At 42.6% G+C, this 23659-nt stretch overlaps 1 protein-coding gene across 1 annotated transcript; it reads right to left on the bottom strand.

Moving 5' to 3' along the window:
- Nucleotides 1-647: 647 nt before the first annotated feature.
- Nucleotides 648-22481, bottom strand: UQCRC2 (ubiquinol-cytochrome c reductase core protein 2). Its single transcript, XM_019751660.2, has 14 exons — nt 22327-22481; nt 19711-19794; nt 19464-19613; nt 17783-17847; nt 16272-16328; nt 15905-16029; nt 13958-14055; nt 11187-11244; nt 9026-9121; nt 8513-8712; nt 6540-6620; nt 4548-4624; nt 2225-2378; nt 648-917 (listed from the first exon to the last, which is right to left on the bottom strand). The coding sequence occupies exons 1-14, from the start codon at nt 22357-22359 to the stop codon at nt 834-836; spliced, it is 1362 nt and encodes a 453-aa protein (XP_019607219.2). The 5' UTR covers nt 22360-22481; the 3' UTR covers nt 648-833.
- Between the last annotated feature and the right edge of the window lie 1178 nt (nt 22482-23659).

Below are 23659 nucleotides of genomic sequence, written 5' to 3' on the forward strand. Positions count from 1 at the left end.
AGCCCCTCTTTTCTTTTAGAAAATGCAGCGGAGCACCCCAATATCAGAATGTATTGGGGATTTCACTTTTTAAGGCAAGTAGCACAGTGCTATTTAGATACTTAGTTTCTCTTGTTTTGTAGACTTCAGTGCCCTACTTAAAAGAAATAATAGAGAGACATTTTTTGGCTAGTTGTTCATATTAGATTTTTTTCCCTTTTCTGTCCTACTTTTACGTGGAATGTAGGGTTGACAGTTAACTACTTGAAAGAGACAGGATAGAAAGAGATGAGGGAGAGGGAGGAGATGAGAGAAAACAAAACCATCACAGTGAAGACAGAGCAGATACATAAAATGAAGCAGTGGGAATACAGGATATGACTGATAAGGAATTTGTTTCTCAGAAATTACCTCTATTGCAAAAAAGGCAAAAAGGGAACAAAACCCAGACCATTTATTTGTTATTTACCCGAAAGGAGACTTATAACTGCTTTTATCTTAAAAAGCCACCAACAATAACCTGGAAATACTGCCTCTGAGGGCTACTGAGCCTTGATTTTAATAGTTTCTGAGGCTTAGTATACTCGTTTTCCTTTACAGCATCTAAACAAAGATTTACACAGATAATAAATACTTGTTGATTAACTGATTAGGAAAAATGCAAGAAAAACATTTAAACAGAATGTTTTATTGACTTTAGGTCAACTGAGGACAATTACCTGCATTTGTACTTTTTAAGTTATTTCACCTCATTGAATAAAAGATAAAAGTTACAATAGAGACTTCTGGCTTTCATGTGTTTGCTGCTCTGGGTTGAGAAAATGTCCAGCTCTTTCCTGCGATGTTTTTCAGTATTACAACTCATCAACAAAAGGTGTATGCCCCAAATTTCCACTTGCTGCCATGGACTTCTGGCCAGAGACAAACTTCTTGGCAGCCTTTAAGTAAACAAAAAAAGAAAGTTAATAGAAATAAAAAAACGTATTATCAAGTACATAAATTTATTTATTCTGCTATTTCAAGATCTTATGGACAGGACATTCTGAGCCAGCAATTGTATTAACAGCCAATTGTAGTCGAAAATTAACTACAAAAGAAGGCCAGGTGCATTATTTTCATTTGCGCCGATATAGGAGGAAAAGCTCTGCTGTTCCTTTGAATGTTCTTCCGTCACATCTGTGACTGAGCGAGTGCGGTGCTCTAGATATGGGGGGAGTTGTTAAAAAGGGGGGTAAAGCAAACCTTAGGACACTGCAAAATAGGGCACAGTCGGCCTTGGAAGGGGATATGCTTTTCTGTGTCTGTATCACAAAGGCAAACAGTCAATAACAATACACTGACTGTTAACTTAAAAGGCAAATTTTATAGCCTCATCTTTATGCCATGACTTCAAGTTCAAAGCCTAGAGCACCATGAGTAGCAGCCCCATTATCTCAGGCCACCTTTTTTAATGGATGGTAGTGGAGGCAGCTGTGTTGGGACTCACATGATAGTAAGATGAGGACAGACATTTGGAAGAGAGTAATGATGAACTCGGGCAAGTGAAATCAAGTCAGGGTTACTATCTTAAAGCAGACTGTCTCTTTTTTCTGTCCCCATTGTCTCTATACAAGGTAGGCCTGTAGGGGAGAAGATGGTTGAGACATCTTTAATATAGAAAGTTGGCATCTTTAACATAGAAAGGACTGGAAAAACCCACTGATGTCATTCATGTATTGGTTTGGCGTAGTAGGGAACCCAAAGAGGACGTGTAACAGACACTCCTCGTTCTCAGAACAATTCATCTTGGAGGAAACAATAACACATGTGGAAAAAAATGACAGCAAGAGCAGGACAGCGTCTTAGGCTAAGAAGACGAAAGAAAACCTTGAGATGCTGGATCATGAAAGACTGGCAGGATAGAGTTTGTTTCTTGGGAGTGAAAAAGAAAAACACCAAACCCAACTATTAGGTTGAACCATGAACTTGTCAATCTCTGACTTTTCTTGATCTCTAAGAATTTACAACCGAATGGTAATTAACCGAATGGTAATTTAGATGAATGAGGAAGACACACACACTGAGTTGGCAGGGAAGCTCTTTGCAGACCTGATAGGAACGAGCCCTCCTGCCTCCACACCGGCAGATGGGACCCGAACAGCACAAGAGGAACACACACAGCCCACGGAAGCTTATGTATTCCTTGGGGAACTGGATCATTATGGTCAAGCTATGTGATGTTAAACCCTCAGCTGCATTTGCTTACATTTATGACGTCAGCGTCAGCTACTGAGTCAATCTGCTGAAGGACCGCTGACGGCGGCGTGTACGAACCAGCAATGAGAGCCTGGGACCCGATTTCATTCAGGGAACCCTCAGAAGACTCCACGAACATTAGGTACGCAGCTTTCAGCTTGTTCCTGTGCGGTAAAGGGCATATAACAGAGGCAGAAGCCAGTCATATTACAGAGCAAGGCAATTTTCTAAGTATGTTCCCAAACTCTCAAACATGTTTTGGTAAATCCGCAAATTAACAGCTTTGAAAATCTTACAGTATTATTTACATGTTCATTCAGAAAGTTGTCAACATACAATTATACTGAAAACCCAACAGACTGCCTTCTGACTGTGGACCACAACTTAGATCTAGTTAACACTACTCTAATGGGAAGCTTTGCTTAGTGAAGTACCTCTCCCCTCCTGATACATTTTTGGTGGTAATTTTAGGCATTTCTATGAAAGGGCACAGTCCACTTAGCAGATGCTGTGGGCTGGTTCCATCGCTACCTACCAACCCCTGCCCCACTTCTGTGCTGGGATGTGTCTCACTGACGCTGGGAGGGAATGGAGAGGGCAGGCAGGAGAGGATTGAACAGGTCTTATAAGTCTCAGCAGCTTAAATATGGGCACAAAAGCATCAATTTGAAATAAATAAAATCCAATTCATAATTCTCCCAGATAGAAACTGCTGTTCAATAAGGCACTTGACTTATTCAACTCTCAAGTAAGTATCCTCCTTTGGCACTCTGTAGTCAGACTTCCATTTAACCGTAATTACCATCTAATACAGCAATTTTAGCACATTGTCAGCTTAATTACAAAAAGACTTTACCTGCAATACACTTTACCAAGAGATGACTAGTCTGGCCTTCAGCACTGACACCTCACCTTTCTCCCTTTCACTATATGAAGACTAAGAACCTTGTAGGACAAAGTATCGACTCCATCAAATGGCAGAAAACAAACATACTTGACATTCAATTGAAATTCCATTTTCTACATCTTGCCGTGCCTTACAAAAACTGTGCTACACTTATTAAGAAAATAAGTTTTATTCACGAAATTAGAAACAGAGTTTTCCTAAGTCAATCCAGTGGTTCAGTTCATTCTCATCACGTTTTGTGTCTGGTGCGAGCATTCAGAGCTGTAGCCTGTCAACCTTGCGTTCCTTGGATTCAGTATTAAATCCACCGTGTTGTCATTGTTCAAGAGGCAATTGCTCAGTGTGTTCAGTGTAACAAAAGTCATAGTATGAACGGGAATAGAAATGACCCAAAGGTTGTTCCCTCCTAGGCTGTCAGTCGTCCCGTCACACTCGCCCTAGTGGGCAACACTTAGGGTCATGGGAGACCGTTTGAGTTTCAGGAGCCACATTTCAAATTGTCCTCAATGGATGGAGTCAGACTTAAATGTTTTAAATTGCTGTATGAAAATGCAAGCTGATTTCCAACTCTGTCCCAAGTCTGCCTCTTTCAGTTACAGAAACTCCCAGAACTACTGAGTTAGCAGTGCTGTTCGCACTTTCAGTGAGTACAGTGGGAATTTAAAAATCACCAAATAGGAGACAAATATTTCCATCTTTTAACGAGACATCTTTTTTTGGTTATCAAATCAGTAAAGAGAAAAAAGAAATTGCCAATTGTTATGAAAGAACAGGAAGTCATATACTGGTGGTATGATTATAAACTGATACAACCTTTTTACATTGTGACTTCAAAATATAAAAGTAAAAAATATTACATAAATAAATACACACATATATTTTAAAGCAGAGCCTCTCATTATAATGTTTATAACTTTTGATCCAGTGGGAAATCTATACCAGCAAAGTAATAAAAATACAAAAAAGTTTTGAATAGTTTTAAGTGCAAAGATATGTTTTAATTTACCTTCTCCAACTGTAGGAAATGTCCTATAAGTATATTCTGATAACCAATTAATACTGTTTATGTCAAATTTTTAGTAATACGAATGAATGGAAACATAATTATGGTGTGAAAAAAAGGAAGGAATCATTGGTAGGGAACGAAAGATCATTTTTGTCTTTTTCTGTTTGTAATTTTTAAATTTCTACAACAAACTCTATTAAATAGGATATAAGTACATATGCAGTATTAACAATTAAGTTTAAAAATGGTCAAGAAAATAAGCAATATGTTAACAATTCGTGTGGTAGGATATGGATGTTATTTCCCTTTCCTTTTAAACGCTTTTCTGTACTTTTCAATCCTTTTGTGCATATATTATAATATTGTTATAACGAATTCAAATAATTGAAACACAAACACATGGTCAGTACTGAGACTCACTTGGCGATCTGGACGTCTGCGCTGGCCAGGTTCCCTTGAGCAATTGTTTTCACTTGGGAATAGGCAGCCTTGATGACCTGGGAGAGACAATGACAAGCTGGTCATCGCTGATCAGTGCCAGAGTCTCTGGCAGCAACAAGGCAAAAACAAGATAGAAGGCTAGTTCCAGAGAAACAGCAGAATGTCCAGGTGGAATTCCTAAGTCACAATATGTGCCTTGTTCTGCCAATGTTCCATAAAGCAGCTGTTTGTACAACGTACAGTATAGGAGTAGCCAAGCTTCTTAACAAAAGTAAGGGGCAGAGGATGGCAGTAGGGCTTAGGAAAAGCAAACACAGGATTTATAGTTGCCTGTGAGTAAGAACCTCTGAAAATGCCTGACTCTCACAGTGTCTTGCGATGAACACTGCTGTCTCTTACTGGTCACTAAGAAGAAAGCGGTAATCCACACACAGCCAATTTGCAAAGCTCGCCCAAACTTGGGATGCTGGAGTCATGAAGGAATGAAGTTCCAGTGAGGTGGGTGGGCCCGTGGTAAACATTTGCTGAATGAGTAAATTAGTAAACCTGCCCACGATTTCCTCCATCCCAACCCTGGCATGATTCTGGGTCTGCTACTTACTGTTGCCCAGTCACCTAAATTCTAGGACCTTCCTTCATTTCCCCTCCATTTTCGCTACCCATTCATTTCCAGAGCTGCACCTCACACATGGGCTGTCCTTATACGTCTGTTGATCCCGGTCCCTCAATCCATCAGGTCCCTCTGGCTTCACTTCTCTCTCCAGATCCAGACTCCCCTCAATGCCCGTATTTCTGCCTCCCATCTCCTCGTACTCCTGACCTGCCTATTTTTGCAGGATTTCCACCTGGGACCATCCCTACTACCTGCCTCCTGCATTTGTCCATTAGGCTAGTGACTACTACAGAAGAGAAAGTGCAATCCAGACCTGCCTGTCTGCACTGTGGCTGTGCTCACTCACCTGGAGACGTCTCCAGTGCTGACTGCCATTCTGTGCGTACCTGTGCGAGCCCTTCTTCTGCCCCAAACCTCACCACTTCTTTAACTCCCCTCCCTTCTCTTACTCTCAAACGTGCCTTCGCCTCCTGCCTCACCAGGGATGTGCTTCCTCACCTTCCCGACATCCTCTTCTCCCCACACCAGCCTTGGTGCCCAAGGCGAAACTGTCCACCCGTACCACGGTCCTGCTTGCTCCTGCTTTGTCAGACCTGATCCATTTATCATTTCCTATCTCTGATGTCTGCTCCAATCTTCCTCTCCCTTCCGTATGAACGTTCACCTCGCAGTGTAAAGCCTCCTAAAACTACCACCCACCTCTCTGCAAGTCTAAGCTCCACCTGCCTTCACCAACCTCGCATTTCTTTCTTCTCGTTTATTCCTTAATACTATCAATCTTAGTTTACTTTCAACATTCTGGTGAAAACTGATAACCTCGCCAACGGTGTCCTAGTCTGCTAAAGCTGGCAGAAAGCTCTGTGGTAACTCGGGACGTTAATCCCGAGAGGTCAAACGGTGCCAAGCACTCGCTCTCCCGCCTCAAATGTACCAGCTTCTCTTCCTTTTCTTCCTATTTTCTTGGCCATTTTCCTTAGTCACTTGGTGGTGTCTCCCAGACTCGAGCGTCAGTTTTGTTCTCCTGCCATCTTTCATACATAACTCTGACTCAACACAATCTCTACATTGAAGACTCCCAAATATACACGTTGGCCTTGATTTCACCTGAGTTCTCCATTCAGATGTCTCAGAGACAAATCAAGGTCACGTCTCCAAACGGAGCCAAAACACCAACGTGGCATTTCCTCCCTCCCTCCTGGAAGCATCAGCAAACAGTTTAAGCTTCCTCCACAGCAGACACACTTGAATGATGTTACACAGCTCTGATGATTCATGGCATTCAAACATTCCATATGTGAACGAAACACACGTTAATGGGGAAAAAACACCTCGTGAGAGTTGGTGAGTTTGCAACTTACATCCCCAGCAGCTGCAGCCTGCGCAATAGTGTAAATCCCAAAGAGTCCAGAGTCCGAGTAGCTGGCATTGAAGGCGGAGACCTGAAATGTAACAAAAGTTCGCTGCGGTCATTGTGCCAGGGAGAGCGGGGCACACTTGCTAAGAGGGTCAGACGTGTACCCTCGTAGCATAAGCAAAACAGACTAAAATTTCACTGACCCTGCCTAACATTATAATGGTTTTAACATGTCTCGTTTAAACCTTTCTAAAAACAGGTTGCTGACTTTCCTTTTTGCCGGGTACTCTCTGACCTTACTTCGCTGACGAAAGGTTAACAGAGACACTAATTTGTGAAAAGTATTACTGTAGACCCACTATGGCTGAGTGGTATGGATTGTGCGCTTTGGCATTAGCCAAATCTCTTTCTTCCCTCTGCGGCTGGTGACGTCCTTCCTTTTCACCAATTTGCTTTTACTTCTACAGACTAAAGTCAAAGGGTCAGAGAAAAATTTCTGCGTGGTGGCCGTTATTCACATGTCCAAGGACGCAAAACAGTTTGGCCTCTGGATAACAGGGGGATTGCCCTCTGAGTGGTGTTAGGCTCATCAAGGTGACAGGTCTACCTAGCAGGGGGTTCCCGTGTGTATGTGGACCATTTACATAAGGGTCACCCACGCTGCTATTAAAAATACAGACTTTGAGGTCCTGCACCAGGTTTCCTCACCTATATCCCCGTGGGAGCCCACGTTTTTAACTAGTGTTCCAGGTGACTCTTGTCAAGCACGGAGCACAAGGAGAAACGCACTTGAGTTACCTGGAGTTTAACTACGAGCCTGAGACTATCCTATTCATGCGCCAAATTGCGGGCCCAACTTGGAAGTAGGAATTTCTATTAAATTATGTCATTGGATTAGGACCAAACTCCATTCACAAGCACCATTAACATTCAACGGTGAAGAAAACAGTACAACATGAACCAGGAGAAAGGAACATCTGGAGGAAAATTTTAAAAAGCAGCAGCAGAATTTAATTTAGGAAGAATTTAAGATAATGGTTTTCAAACTGTGCTCCGGGGAACCCTAACACCCTGTGCAGAAGATTCCAAGGGTTTCACTGTCAAGTAAGCCTTTAAACTTCCTTAAAAGTAAAAACTTGTGTGTTGGGCATTGTAATTGGGAAACCATGTTGGACAAAAAAGGCTCCTCTGATAAAAAAACAAACAAGACATGAAAGTTTGAAAACTACCACTCAGGTGTTGAACAGAGGCAGAGAGAGAGAAGGCTGATTTTAAGATTCACTGTTAGGTGCCAGACGCCGTGCTGGGCTGTGAGCACCCGCTCCTGGTGTGGGGCACGTGTTAAGGGCACAGCACTGCCGATAACGGAGGGTGCAGTGCACCCAGCAAACGGTCACTCACTGATACTTGTTGGTGGACGTTTTACATTCTCTTGATTTGAATATCATTATCGTAAAGCTTGAGCACCTTGCTCACTGTCGTAAAAAGGTGTCTTCTCCAGTAACATGGACCTTTCGTTATGACTAAGTGTCATCACTTTTCTAACTTAATCGCAAGCTGGAGTTGTTTCTTGGTGTGTATTTTGTACACTTGGTTGGAAAACATGAGGAGCAGTGAAATTCAGGAAGTAGCCACAAGACTGGAAGGGGACAGAAGAACATCTAGAAAACAAGACTAATTAGATTCTAGGGGGATGTTTAACATTTAACACTTTATTCTAAAGGGGACTGAAGTGTGAATTCCTGACTTTTTCAGCATTCACTTCCTCTTTCTGTATTAGAATAATTGAAAAGACAGTTAAGTTTTTATTGACCCACTAAGGTACTAAAAGCAAACCTGGCTGTCTCTTCAATTTCACAGCATTTCCTGTGTTCGCCATCAATTTCAAGGGCAGCTTAACATTAAGGGCAGACCAGGACTGTGGTGAACACTGAGCCTTGGACAGCAGTAGAAGCGCGAGCAGCTGCTCAGACTCACGTCAAATGGCTGGTGAATGCCCTTGGCCACGGCTTGGTACAGAGCGCTGGTGGCATTGTCGCCTCTCTTGACGTGCGGTCCAGCACCCAGGACGTGCTGGAGAACACTGAAGGCGTTCGCCTCTGCACTTCCTGTGGCTGCACTCTCGGCTACAAAAGCAGCATGGACGAGGCTGTCTCCACTCTGCTCTCGAATTTCACCTGCAGCCAAGTAAGAAGAGAGTGAGGAGGAAAGCAGCTTGGTCACCACTGGTTGTATTCTTTGGTCTTCTCTGTGACACGGAGAACCCACTAAGATGAAGTGTTTCTGGAGCCCACGGCCCTTTCGGCACCACCTGCCCTTCCGCCAGCACACACACATGTTCAACAGACAGCACCCCAACAATCTAACTCTTTCCCTCCATGGGGAGACTGTTTGGTAGTAAATCATCAGGCCTATTCCACTCCAGTAGGACACTGTGAGGGGAGGGGGGCTTCCTTTGATAAATTAACCCCAAGGCAACAACATGCTCACCTCCACGGTATCTGGTCTTCGCACCAGACAGACCGAGCCCCCCCCTCACGTTCAGAAACTGTTCTGCGACTTGCTTCAGAACAGGATGACCAACACCTATTTCAACAGAGACAAAAACAAGCTCGAACCAGCATTTCTAAAACAACTGTAAAACACCTACCGTTGTAAAAATAGTGATTATACAATTCAAATATTACAAAAATAAAGAGTCAAGAAAACAACAGTCCCCCCACAATGCCTCTCCCAGAGATGTCCGTTTACAGTTTACTATATATTCCTCTAGAACTTTTCCCAGGCACGGATTAATATTATCCTTTTCTTTCTTTAGCTTGTCTTTTGTCATTTACATCTAAGTGTGTGGTCTGCATCAAACATTTAATGGTTACAAAGAATTCCATTATCGGGATGTCCTGTCATTTATTTAACCAAGTCCTGTAGTATGGCCATTAACATGTTTCTAATAGTTGGCTAATAAAACAACATTACATTGTGTCTCAGAGGATACTTTGAAGAGAATGAAAAGACAACCCACAGAATGGGAAAAAATATCTGCCAATCATCCACCTGATAAGGAGTTAGTGTTCAAAAATATATAATGAAGTCTTACAACTCAACAATAAAAAAACAAACAACGCAATTCAAAAATGGGCAAAAAAGACTTGAATGGACATTTCTTGAAAGAAGGTACACAAATGGCCAATAAACATAAAAAAAAAATGTTCAACATCATTAGTCATTAGGGAAACGCAAATCAAAACCACAGTGAGATACTACTTCACAGTCAGTTGTCCATAATCAAAAAGTAGAAAAGCACAAGTGCTGGTGAAGGTGTGCAGGCAGCGAGAGGCTCGTGGATGCGGGTGGGAATGGACAATGGTTCAGCTGCTTTGGAAAATAGTCTGCCAGTTCTTCAAATGGTTAAACAGAGTTACCATATGTCCTGGCAATTCCACTCCTAGGTATCTACCCAAAAGAATTAAAAACAGCTGTTCTAATCTAGCAAAAACTTAAACCAAATATAAATTCACGAGAGCCAAAAAGTAGTAATAACCCATTATGTCCAACTGATTAATGGATGAATAAAATATGGTGATGGGGTATTTTTCAGGTAGAAAAGGGAACAATGGTACATATGGATGGACTTTGAAAACATTATGCTCAGTGAAAGAAGCTAGTCACAAAAGGCTACATATCGCATGATTCCATTTCAATGAAATGTCCAGAACAGTCAACTCTATATTGACAGAAAGTAGGTTAGTGGTTGTGAGACGCAAGGAGGGGGTAGGATGGGGAGTCACTGCTAATGGAATGATGTTTCTTTTGGGGATGATGAAAATATGCTGAAATTACATAGTGGTAATAGTCGTACGACTCTATGAATATATGAAAAACCATGAGCTGTACACTTTAAAAAGGTGAATTTTATGGCATGTGAATTATCATACTGCAATTAAGCAATTATTTTCAAAACAAATGAACAAAAAATATTGTGAATAATATTCTCATGCAACTATTTTGTAAACTTGACTAAGCATTTGCAGGATAAATTCTTAAAAGTAAAACTGCTAGGTCTAAGAGCATAAACATTTATAATTTTAATATATTCAAATAGACCTTCAAAAATGTCCTACCAATTTATACTCCCACCAACAAATTTTGAGAGTGCCTACTATTTTCCATACCCTGGGTACTCCAGGGCAGTGCCAATCTTTTCATTTTTGCCAATCTCACACATTTTTTTCTTAATTATTAGTGAGGCTGGCCACCTTTTACAGTGACTACACACACACACACACACACACACACACAAACACACACACACTTTCCCCATGAATTGTTTGTTCATGACCTTTGCCTATTTTTCTGTTAAACTGCACTTCTTTTTTTTAAAAACCAACTTGTAAAAGCTCTTTGCTGAGAGAAATCTGTCCTTTGTCATAGGTTTTGCAAATACTGTAATGAATTTAAAATCAGTAGTTTACAAAGTTAAATGTTGGATCCTGCTTTCCACGGGGGAAGGGAAACACACTAGAAATTAAAATCCAAACACATCGCGTGTGTGATATAAACAGAGGACTGAGTTCTCAAATTCTGTTCAAGCCACGTTCACATAATTACAGTTTAAGGAAGGAAACCGACACGCAGGCAATTCCCAACTTACCAAGTCCAACCAAAGCCATTCTTGCACTTGTAAAATGGTTCTGAACATAGTGATGTAACTGAGGAAGGTAAAAACGTTCATTAGATTATACTGGTGTAAATATATAAAAAGGTATAAAAACTTTAAAATTTAAAACTGTAGTTCAGCAGAAAAAAATACATTCACTTAAAAGCTGTTTTATGAACAAATGATGAGGGACCACCTCACGCTGAATTACACCAAGATTTTAAAAACTATTGCTTAAAAGAACTACAGCTTAATGTGGTGATGGTCACATAACCCTGAGGAGGAAAACTATGGAACTGAACTTTAAATAGGTGAACTGTATGGTATGTGAATTACATCTCAATAAAACTGTTACTAAAAAAAAAAAAAAGAATAAAAAAATGGCAAAATTAGAGCACACCCTGGTTTGAACTTGAAAACAATGGGACCAAGGTTCTGATTTTTAGTTTTTGTCTTTCTACAGGTAGTCATAGAGCAGTCTTCATTCTGTAGCAGGGCTACTGGGGTTACCTCACTGTACCCCTACCCCTCCTGCCCATTTTTGAAGGCTTTCTCGCCATGAGGTTACTGTCTAGATTAGGGTTTCCAACCTGGACGATCACAGAATTACCTGGGAGCTTAACAAACACTGTCACTGTCGCCCCACCCAACCCCATTCCTAGGCCCACTCTACAAACTGATACAGAGTAGGACTCAATGCAGAATCTCGGGATCTGCATTTGACAGCACTCACCCACCCCAGGTGACCTGAGAATCAATGGGATGTGACAATCGCTGGTCCCCCCAGCATTATTCTAGACCTAATATACAGAAGTCGGGCTAAAGCAGGCACTCTCAACAGGAGCGGTACTGCTCAAGGGCGTGACATCGGTCACGGGTAGGAAAAAGAGCTCACCCCTTTTACGTTACATAGAGAGAGAGTGCAGGAGCACACAGTGTATCTGTAGTACGAAAAATTCATTGCAAAATTTAGCCAATGTTAGACAAAATTGGGCTAAAAGGCTCCTTGGAAATGGGTCATAATGTTGAGAATCACAGGTTCACGTAATGAGACTGAACTTTTAATCAAGTTATCAATAAAAAATGAATGGTGTCGACATATATGGAGTCACCTTGAAAAGCCATCTTCTTTTTTTGTTTTTTCTACTGAGGGTTTTCTATTGAATGCTGCCATTGCTCAAAGTATTCTAGCACCAATTTCTTTAGAATTTCCTTCAGTTTAGGGGCACATTTTAAAAATGCTAGTAACTCTGAGATTTGGTTAACATCATGGTATTTGTCCATGATACACACACATCTTATTATTTTTTAAATAGAGTACAGTTGACATACAACACATACTTTATTTTTTTAAAAATAGGACCCTTTGGTATATTCCTAAATTCCCTTTTCTTCACTTGATATGAAATTTTTTCAAATCAGTATTTTGAATGGTTGAATGATATTCCATTCTACAGATATTTAATGTTATTTATTTCTCCAATGTTAGACATTAAACTTGTTTCTAATTTTTCATAATTATGAACAATGATACAATAGACATCCTTGTAGATAAATGTTTTGCTTTGTGCATTTTTCAGTATATGTGCTGCCGAAGCAAGCACGCTTTGTGCACTTTTTAAACTACCTCAGTAATTTATCTTCACAAGGGTGAATTTGACTTCTGAAAAATTTCAAAACTCATTAGAGGCCACTCTTATGAAAAATGTTGGCTGTTCAAATTGGATGCTCAGTTACAATTTTTTAAAATAGTGCCATATGAATGGCAGGAATTAATTATTGATTGATAAGTGATAGTTTTCTTAACCACGAGGTCAAAAGAGGAAAGGGATATATAATTCGGTTTTCTGTATTGGCTAGCTAGAAATGAAATGAGAGTAAAAACATTAATTTTTGAGTCACTTACTTTGAAAGTGTTGATAATTCTCAATTTTTCTCTTAATGTCTTTTGTTAAAATTTTTTTGGGGGAGTGGGTGGTAGGAAAGATATACAGAGGGTGCCAACAAAATGTATAGACATTTTAAGAAAGGAAAAAAACTGCATTAAAATTATAATACTCAATACATACCGATAACAAAGGTGAATGTAAGTCACATTTGACTTTTGCAGTTACAAGAGGTGCTCAAAGTGATTCCCATCAGCGTAATTTTAATAACAGTTTTTTTTCTTTCTTAAAATGTATATGCATTTTTTGGGCACCCTCTTTATATATCTCTGTGACACATGACAAATTTGTACTTCCAGCAAAGTGAGGCCAGCGTGGGGGACAAGGTGACTGAGCTCGTAGGCAGGCTGAAGGTGGAGTGGAAAGTAAGGAAGTGGGCCTCACTCCGACCAACATATTCAGAGAGGTGAAAAGAAGACTTTTAGTCACAATGTTATAATATTTAAACATTTAACTACTGTTTAAAAAGGATACATATGCACAGAAAAGGGTGTAGAAGAAAATAAACCTATGTATTAACCCTGAATGCCTTTAGGCGTGTGACATGCTTTCCTTTATTTTGCTTGTCTTTGTTTTCTGAATTTTCTGTAACAAACATGTCCTTTTCATAACAAAAAATTTTTCAGTTAAAACATATACAAAAACTGTTCAGACAGAATTTTAGTTAAAAACCCAGCTGATGCGAAAAAAGCAAGCAAGTGAATTACTTAAATGCAAAGATAAAAAGAACAATTAGCAAACAAACTCGACATGGTAGATGAATGCTCAATGTACTGAGCAAACAAGCACATGTTAAAATACAGTGTGTTTCGCCAGTACCTCATCTGGTGTCACTTTTCCAATCCTATAGTCAGGACAGTACAAGGAATTAGCCAGGGTATTTCGGTAAGCTGCAGCATGCAAATTTTCAATGACACCTGTAACGAATAAGTAACGAAGCAGTTACGGAAATGTCATTTAAATACAGATGACAACATTTTTAGAACCTAGAAAGCACAGACCATACAACTTTGGTCATCTTATGGCAACCTGTAAAATTCTGCAGTTGAAAGTGCTGAGGGAAATAAGCAGGTATGTGCCAGCAGCTCTACACGCCAGAGTCCGCCGAAACACTTCTCTAAGCGACCTGGGTTATCTGGACAGCACAATGGCCTGGGTTTCAGGAAGTCTGAATCTAGTTACAGTTCTGCCACCAACTTGCCACGTGACCTTGGATAAGTCATTTCATCTGAATTTTACTTACTTCTAGGCCCCTCTCTAGGAAATGAGAGAGTTGTCAGGGTAAGGGGAGCGATGCAAGGGTCCGTCTCAGGTCTTAGCACTGGCTTTCAGGACTCACACTGCCTTCCTGACAGGTGCCCTCCACTGTCCCTGCCTTCCTGCTCAGTGCCTTTGCTGGAGGTATGTCCCTGTCACTGCTCATTATTTTGGCACTTTTCCTATTCCAGGTACTGTGCGAGGTCCTGGCCACACAGACGTGAGAAAAACACAACATCTGCCTGCACAGTGCTGAGTTACAACTGTGAAATAAAGTACTACAGTGTGTGCCAGCAGCATGTCAGACGTGCAGCGGGGGCCAAGGGCAGGCAGTGGGAACCGGACAGCAGTAACGGAAGTCCCATCTGCGATGAGTCTTACAGAACGAGCAGCTGTTTCCCAGGGGAGTGATTGCGGAATGACATTTCCAGCAGAGGAAACAAAGGCATAAAGCACAACAATCTGATTCAAAGGGGAGCTGCAGCTGGAGGGGAAGAGGGCAGAGCAAGGAACCGGGGAGGCAGGCCAGGTCACGTAAGTCAACACAGAAGCTAAGTTACACAGTTTGGACTTGATCCCACAGATAACGAGAAGACTTTGAAGGATTTCCAGCGGATTTTCATGTCAGAGGGATCACTAGGATGGCAAGTGGAAGACGGCTGAGAGGTACACCTGTAGGAAGACGCCTGCCAGGAGGCTCCAGTAACTGCGCACAAGGGCTGGAGCCTCACTGCTAGCGGCGGGGAAGCAGCACTCGGACAGTACCATGCGATCTATTTCCCTGGAGAGGTCCTGAGTAACAAAGCTCATACTCCTTTGTGACACAGAGTATCACCGTGGGGTAATGCCAGCTAAGGAGAGCCAAGCACTCACGAGCAGCAGACACTGGACAGGAGGCCGGAACTGAGCACAGCCACCCTGCTGAGCCCCTGCAGCTGGTCACCATCAGACCCAGGGTCTGCGTGCTCACTCCTGCTTCTTCCTTCTAGGAAGACCGATCATGTCTCCCAAGAGTCAGGGGTGCTTGTTTACAGACTTGTTTTGCCAGATGTACTTGTCAAGATTATATAATCAAATGTTACATAAACAGAAAATATGACTCCAAAAAGAGTAATTAAAAAAAACAACACTAAGTTGGCTATTTGGGAAAGGCCCCATAACGCTAGGTTGGCTAAACAGCCAGAGCAACATATAACAATAAACAGTATCAGCAGCAACAATAAACGGTCGCTGGATTTGATCCAAGCAAAACAACTTAAAACAAAACACTGGGTGGGAAGGGAAGGACAGGAAAAACGCCTTGCATTCTATAAAGGTGAAAAATAATCAACAATATAAATGTTTCGAAACAAAAAAATATATTTTAAAAACGGGACAAATTTTTGGAAAGGGCATTTTCAAACCCAAGTAGAAAACCATTTCAACAGCACCCCTTTCCCTCTCCAAACTGATCTTCTCAAAAACCCAGTCCCTTAGAAACAATGGAATGTAATCTGAAAATGCACTTACGAGCCTGTGGATTCTGAAAAGCTACAGCTTTGTCAATCCTTAGCTGAGACTGAAGGGCGGCTACCTCCCAACGACGAAATTCTGGTGATGTGGTGACATTGAGCAGGAACTCCATTAGAATATCACTACAGATGACATCGAGACACAAGTCACGCATCAAACATTTAAAACCAACATCCATCCTATGTCACTGTAACGCTCTCAGTATTAAACTTGAGGCCTTCCGGTAAACGCGGTGTTCTTAGCAGGCTGTGAATCACAGGCACGAACCCAAGCCGGAGGCCACAGTGCCCTATGGAAACAGACTAAACCGGAGCCGCTAGTGCTTCCTTAAAGGTGGATGCCCTACACACGCGCAGGCACTTACACATCATCCCGCAGGCACTCCACAGTGTACGCCATGTTCTCCCGCGTCGAGGTCACACTGAATCAGAAATAAACGACAGTGAATTGTCCAAATCACAAGACATTGTCCCTTATATCTCTGTTCAACCAACCAATTCCTCTGGAGGAAAAATCATTCTCAAGTATAAATAATATTGTAACAACAATACACATACTCATCCACTAAAATTTAAAAATATTTAAGAAATCTAAGTTGTACACCTGAAACTAATAGACTATTGTGTTACAGCTATACTTGAAAAAGCATTAAATATTAAGAAATATTTTTAATAAGAAAATGGCAGATAATTTAACCTTAGAAAGGAAGGAAATCCTGACATGTTACACATGGATGCACCCTGAAGGCGTTCTGCTAAGTGGAATTAGTCAGTCACGAAAGGGCAAATACTGTAGGATCCCATTTCTATGAGGCACCTATGGGAGTCAGATTCATAGCAACAGGACATAGAATGGTGGGGCTGGGGGACGAGGGGAGTCGGGAGTTAGTGTTTAACAGCCACAGTTTCGGTTGGAGAAGAGGAAAGTGTTCTGAGATGAGTGACGGCTGCGTCACGCCACTTCATGCCATAGCATGTACACTTAAAAGTGGTCACTTTTATGTTATGTAGATTCTACCACAACTTAAAAAAATGGCAACTGAACTTGAAGAGCCCTTTGTACTCTCCCAGGCTAATTCGCTCACTCCAGAGGCAAACACATTCATAATCACTACATACTATTGTTTTAAAAAATAAATGCCTCATACCTTAAAAAAATCTTGAAACCTGCTTTTTCCACAAAACATCTCGTTTTTCAGTCTATGTTGACATATAGGTCTAATTCATTCCGTAACTGCTGTGTAATAGTCCCACATAGGACTAGATTGTACTTTATTCATCCATTTCCCTAAGGATGGGCATTTCGATTGTTTCCAGGGTTACAAAGCTATCTTTGTGCATGAGGATTCGAAAGTGTTAGGTTGTAGGATATGCTCCTTTTCGATGTTACTAGATGTCCCTTGATTCTTTTCTCAGTAGTTGTCTCAGTCTACACTCCTACCGGCCCCGTGAGAGTCTGCATTTCCAGTAACACGGCCGACAGCACCACAGACAGTCTGACGGGTGTGCCAGGGCGTCACACTGCTGATTACAATACAAATGGCTGTTTCTGGCCTCCTCTGCTGGGAATAGCCTGTTCCTATCCTTTCCCATCCATTTTCTCTTGGATTGCTTTTCTCCCTAATTTGTTATTCTTCATTTCTCCAAATACTCGTGTTATGCATGTTGCAAATATCTACTCCCAGTTAACTGAATGTTTATTTTAAAGTACAAAGATGTTTTACATTTTGAAGTAGTGAAATTCACCCGTCTTTTCCTTTCTTGTGCCTTCTTTAGGAAATCCTTAATCACCTTGATAACAGAGAAGAGTCCCCTTACAATAGAGTATTTTCTGGTGTTTTCACTATTTACTTCCTATTATTTATTTTTAACAAACCTTAATTTACCACCAACTGCTTCGATTCCACGGGTTATCTTGAAAGATGAAGCTCCTTTTGTAGTCTTGAAAAAGAGAAAGAACAATTCTTTTTTTAGTAATTTTTTAATGCTAAGTTTGCCAAACATCAGACCACGTGATCTTTTTTTAAATTAGTTTCAGGTGTACAAAACAATGTAATAGACATTTATACCCCTCACAAAGTGACAACCCCTCTCCCCCAATCTACTACCACTCTGACATCGTATGTAGCTCTTACAGTTCCAGTGACTCTATTCCCCATGCTGTACTCCACATCCTGTGACTATATATATATGTATATGTATATGTATATGTATATATGTATTTATATATATGTATATATATACACACTCACACATATATATATACACACATACACACACATATGTATATATATGTATGTATATACACACACACACACACACACACACACAAAATTGTAGTTGACATTCTGTATTATTCAGTTTCAGCTTCAGGTATACAGTGCAGTGGTCAGGCATCTACACCATCCATGAGGTGGTCTCCCTAATAAGACAAGTGTCCGTCGGATACCCTACAAAATCTTTCCTACATTATTAATTATATTCCCCAAACTGTCTTTTGTATCCTCATGGCAATATTGTGGCTACCAATTTGTGCTTTCTAATCCGCCCCACGCACCCATGTAGCAACCATCAGTTTTTCCTCTATATCTCTGAGACTGTTTCTGTTTAGTTTGCTCATTTATTCTGTTCTTTAGATTCCACACATAAGTGAGGTCACATGGTATTTGCCTTTCTCCTTCTGACTTATGTCACTGAGCATATCATAATCTAATGTCTAGCTGTCATTACATTCAAAGGAAACTTTACCTAAATAGTGGATCCTTTTAAATTTTAGAATTATAAAACAAAGTCTACCAAAAAGCACAAGTATAGATTTTTATATAAAGTACATTTAGGTAAAAATTCCATTATCAAATACAAATTTACTGGATTCATCAGTCTATTCTGAAAGAGATTTCCATATGGGAAAGAATAATTTTCTTTCTTCTGGCACTTTTTAGAAATTTAACTTTTTTTTTAAACTGATTTCTTATGCTCTAGCACAAACATTGATTTAATGCTTCTCTGTTGTAAATATCCTGGTTTTCCATGTTATCTTAGGGGCCTGTACAGGATTGAACAGTGTCTCCCCAAAATCCACGTCCAGTCGGAACCTGTCACTGTGACCTGATTTGGAAATAGAGTTTTCATAGATGTCACTATTTAAAATGAGGTCACACTGGATTAGAGTGGGTCCTAAATCTAATATGACTGGAAAAATTTGAGAAGAGGGAAATCTGGACACAGAGACACAGAGGGGAGGCCGTGTGACAACAGAGGCAGAGAGTGGAGTGCCGAGGCTGCAAGCCAAGGAGCCCCAGGGACTCTGGCCACCACCAGAAGCTGGAGGAGGCAAGGAAAAGTTCCTCCTCGGCCGTCAGAGGGAACACCGCTCTCCTGACACCCTGACCTTGACTTCCAGCCTCTAGTACTGCGAGGCTCAGTTTCTGTTGCTTAAGCCGCCCCGTCTGCAGTTATTTGTGATGGCAACTCCAGGAAAGTAACCAGGGACGCTTTGTTTCTCTTTTCTGTAGGACCAAGAGACCACAGCATTTATGATCATAAAAGATGCTTACCAAACTGGTTGCCAGACGAAGCAAATGAGAGATTCCTAAGTTGTTCGAGTCCTCGTATCTACTGCCAGCTTTAACGAACAAACCAATTCTTGAGGCAGGAGCATAGTTTTCCAGAGAAGCAATCACTAAGCCATTTGGTAACTTGGTAAACTGTATTGAAAGCAAAGCAGAGGTGGTTAACGCTTCCTATCACCCCGAAAGCAGGGCATGTACAGGTGCCGGGGAGTAGCAACTCAGCGGGACTAACCTCCAGGTCCTGAGGCTGGAGAGGCGCTCCTGCAGGCGCAGACGTGGCCTTTACTTTGGGAGCAACTTTGAGGGAGTAAAACCTCTAAACACAGAAAACACAAGTTATACACGCTGATCACCAGAACAGCATATCGTATCCCAGTGTGCCCCCAACAGAAAGTATTCCGTGGTAAAATAACTCCACAGGAAGATTTAGCTGATGAACTAAGGACGATGGACCCCCCCAGGTTCCCCAAGCCTCTCTTAAACCTCTATTTATTTGTGACCTGTAGAGCCTGAAGGAACACAGAAGTCTACATGTTCATTTTTTACTATGTAAAGAATTACTGTATTTTCTTTTACATTTTAACTGCCTGATTAACGCTTCGAGTAGTTCTTTCTAGCTGTAATGCTTTGGAATTGTTTGGGAAAGTGTGGGACTGTCTCACCCACACCCTTTTATAGATTTTAGCATTATGGCTTCCCTTAGCTGCCCAGAGTCTCACCCTTTTAGTCTATATTCCAACTGAAATGACTTAATCTCCTCAATCACTTTAGTAACCTTTAGAAAAGATAAAGTGTACCAAGGAAAATCTCCTCCAAGCCCGGTATTTCCCCTAGTATCTTCGCTCTCTTCTGTGTTACACCGAGATGACACAACCAACGGTTAAGTCTTCTTTGACGAATGCCAATTTATATCACTGTGGTATTAACAATAGTTTCATCCACAGCAGTCTTGATACATAAGATAGAGCCCCTGCTAGGGTAAAGTGTCCTGTTAAATGTTGGCTAATGAATCCAAAATGCATAATTTTATTCAGTTCTTTTGGGCAAACGATATACGACAGAATTCGTTTTGGTTACGCCTAAGGTTCACAAGGTTACCAGTGGAGATTATGTTCCAAGTTAATAAAACTTGGTACTCGCAAGATCAAATGAACATGTTGCTGGAGTTTCCCGAGGACCCCAACAGAGGCTGCGATGCCCCTTTGTAACAGGCAGAAGGGCGTTTTGTTGTGCTTTCAGCATCAGTGCTGCAGTAAGTTGGTTCCTAGTTTTTTCATTTGCTGTTTGTACTTTTTAAATATAAATTACAATTAGCTTTGCTTTATCATCATCAATTTTGTGTGCTGGGTGTTGTATTATTAACCCGACTTGTGATTTGACTTCTGATTTTCCAAAAAGGAAGTTACGTGGGCATAGTAGTTCAAATGTAAACAATCCGTAGTTCCATTGCCAAGGGAGATTTAGGTGCTTTCCCCTCAAATATGCCCGAACAGTGACACTGCGTTGGTTATGTGCTTTCTATAATGTCCCATTCAAATCAGTTGCAAAGAATTATTCTAGTAATTGACATACAATTACTAGATAATTTTAATCAAATGTATACATTTATTCTTATGCAAATGTGTTATAATCAGAAGAAACATTAATAACGGCTTTCACGCTCACTGCAATTTGCTTCCATTGGTCCTCTCCAACTTGGTTACCTTTGAGCTTTTTTGTACTGGAAGGTGGGGATGGAGGAAATGGAGCTCTAGGGTTCTTTTGCCAGCCTAACTGGGCTGCCCTCAAAGGGGTGTTCATCATTGGTTTTCTAGGCGTGCCAGGAAGGGTAAATAAAATGCAGCCTAAATTATGGCCAGTTGTATAATCCATAGTGTTAGCTATTTAAACACTAGCACAGGGAAACTCCGTTCCCTGGTCTTCTGCACCTCCCTCTAGCAGGTTCCTAGGCTACTTAATAAAATAACCAGGTACTATCAGCATTGAGCTGATACTTTGTTGTGGTTGCCTCGTGCGATGCAGGATGTTTAGCAACACTCCCTTGTAACTAACAACAGGTTGTTACAACGAAAAACCGCCAACTATTTCCTAGGCGCAAAATCGGCCCAGGAAAGATTTTAAAAAGCGTCCCGGCCTCCCCCGCCTCGACAACCACCGCTCCACGGTGATGTGACACTGACACGTGAGGAATTGCCCCCAAGTGACAGCTACGTTTCACCAGGGCTTGAAGGCGGGGCCTTAGAGTAGGTCTTGAGGGCCGACCAGGAGCTCTCCCAGAGGAGCTCGCTAACATGAGACCGTGAAAAGCACCCGTTATACTGGCAGGACACCGTAGTAATCAAGTTCCAGGCACAGCGAAAAGCGCTTCACAGGCATTAGATCATCTCTTCCTTAGAATTTTGCTCATAAACTAACGTAGCAGTTGGGGAAACTGACGCTTCGAGATACACGAAGCAGCTGAGGCCGCAGCCGGAAGGGTGAGAGTGGGGGGCTAGGTCCACGCGGCCTCCTGTCCCCGCCTCCCTCCACCCTCCGGTCTCACGGTGTCTTCGGGGACGCAAGTGCAGCAGTGACCTTCAGACTGCGCTCCACCGAGTCGCTTCGCCGCCGCTCTTGGGCCCGCTCCCGCCTTCGGGTTTCCCGGCGTTAGGTCTCTTCTGCTTATTGCAAGAGCCGGGCCTCCAACGCCCGACCCACCCAGCCGGCCAGCCCACTTGGCCCGCAGAGTTCAGCTGAAGGACAGACAGAAGCCCGAGGCCCCGGGGCCCCAAACCGGGCACCTCCGCTCCGCAGCACCCGGCTGACATACCGCTCTCCAACCCTGCCCAGTCCCGCCGGCTGTGCTCACCGAGAAGGACCCGGCTCTGCTGAGCAGCTTCATGGCTCACACTTGCTCGGACCCACGGTCACTGCCGGCTTAAGGGGAAAGCCAAGATGGTGGCGGGCGACGGGAGTTTCCCAGCCTTCCCCGCGACACTCTTCCACGCCCCCTCCGTGAGGGGGACTCTCTATCCGCACCGCGCTCTACTGCTCCCTGCGGGAGGTTGGACCAGTCCAATTCCTCCAAGGCGCAGGATAGGGAGACGCATGATTTCGTTAGTAAAAGCCCAGCCGATGACTCAGGTTATCACTTTTTGGATTCCGTTCCTGGCCCGGAATCCACTCTGCAATCCTCTTCTACGTCTGCAGCAGCCCAGCCCACCCCCGCCACTTTGGAGTCTCCCGACCCGGATTGTCCAATGAAACGGCCTCCTTCCCAGGATCCCCTCTGCGCGCGGCCTCGGGGCTCCGCCTCTTCCTGAGCGCCTCGGTGTCCGGTTCCTTGGGAGCTTGTGTGTCTTCCAGCGGAGACTTGGGCCTGGATCCCGGGCGTGGTTGCCTCTGGCTGGGTGAAGTCCTCACTAGATCACTAGCTGCGTGAGAGCACAGGCCGTGTCCGGCGAGCTCGCTGGCCTAACTCCCAGAACGGGCCGGGGACACACGGAGGTGGGTGGGTCCGGGGCCTCGGGAATCCTCACAACTGAGGTCTCTGCTCTCATGGAGTTGATAGTCTAGGCTGGGGCTACGTAGGAAATAAACACTAGTTTTCTTTCTTTTTTAAAGATCTTATTGGGGAAGGGGAACAGGACTTTATAGGGGAACAGTGTGTACTTCCCGGACTTTAACAAGTCAAGTTGTTGTCCTTTCCATCTTAGTTGTGGAGGGCGCAGCTCAGCTCCAGGTCCAGTTGCGTTGTTAGTTGCAGTTGGCGCTGCCCACCATCCCTTGCGGGACTTGAGAAGTTGAACTGGCAACCTTGTGGTTGAGAGCCCCTGCTCCAACCAACCGAGCCATCTGGCCACCCCCCCCAAAAAAAAAAAAAAAAAAGAAACACTAGTTTTCATATGAGAAGAAAATGGTTTGAATAGTAGGGGTGTGTGTGAGACACTAAGGAGGTGAAACCTGCACACTGGGCCACGTGAGTATTTGGGGGAAGAAGGTTCTCTCTTACACCGTTCTCTCTGAGAGGTTGCCTTGTGCCAGACGCTGCCAAAGCTGCAGGCGCGGTCCCTGCCCTCCAGGGACTTAACCTGTTTCCTACCTTGCTGAGTAGCATGGTTGGGAAACCATCAGCATCATCAGCGTCACGTAGTTTGTTAGAAATGCAGACTCTCCAGGTTCCATGCTGCATCAATATCTGC

The sequence above is a fragment of the Rhinolophus sinicus genome, linkage group LG18 (assembly GCF_036562045.2).
Source record: "Rhinolophus sinicus isolate RSC01 linkage group LG18, ASM3656204v1, whole genome shotgun sequence".
NCBI lineage: Eukaryota > Metazoa > Chordata > Mammalia > Chiroptera > Rhinolophidae > Rhinolophus > Rhinolophus sinicus.

Bases quoted from the DNA above. Each gene is read 5' to 3' on its own strand.
- UQCRC2 (XM_019751660.2), bottom strand. From the start codon at position 22,359: ATGAAGCTGCTCAGCAGAGCCGGGTCCTTCTCG. The intron at 14,056-15,904 runs GTAAGTGCATTT...TATTCGTTACAG, and splicing joins TTTTCAGAATCCACAGGCTC to GTGTCATTGAAAATTTGCAT. The intron at 4,625-6,539 runs GTAAGTTGCAAA...TGTCTCTCCCAG, and splicing joins AGGCTGCAGCTGCTGGGGAT to GTCATCAAGGCTGCCTATTC.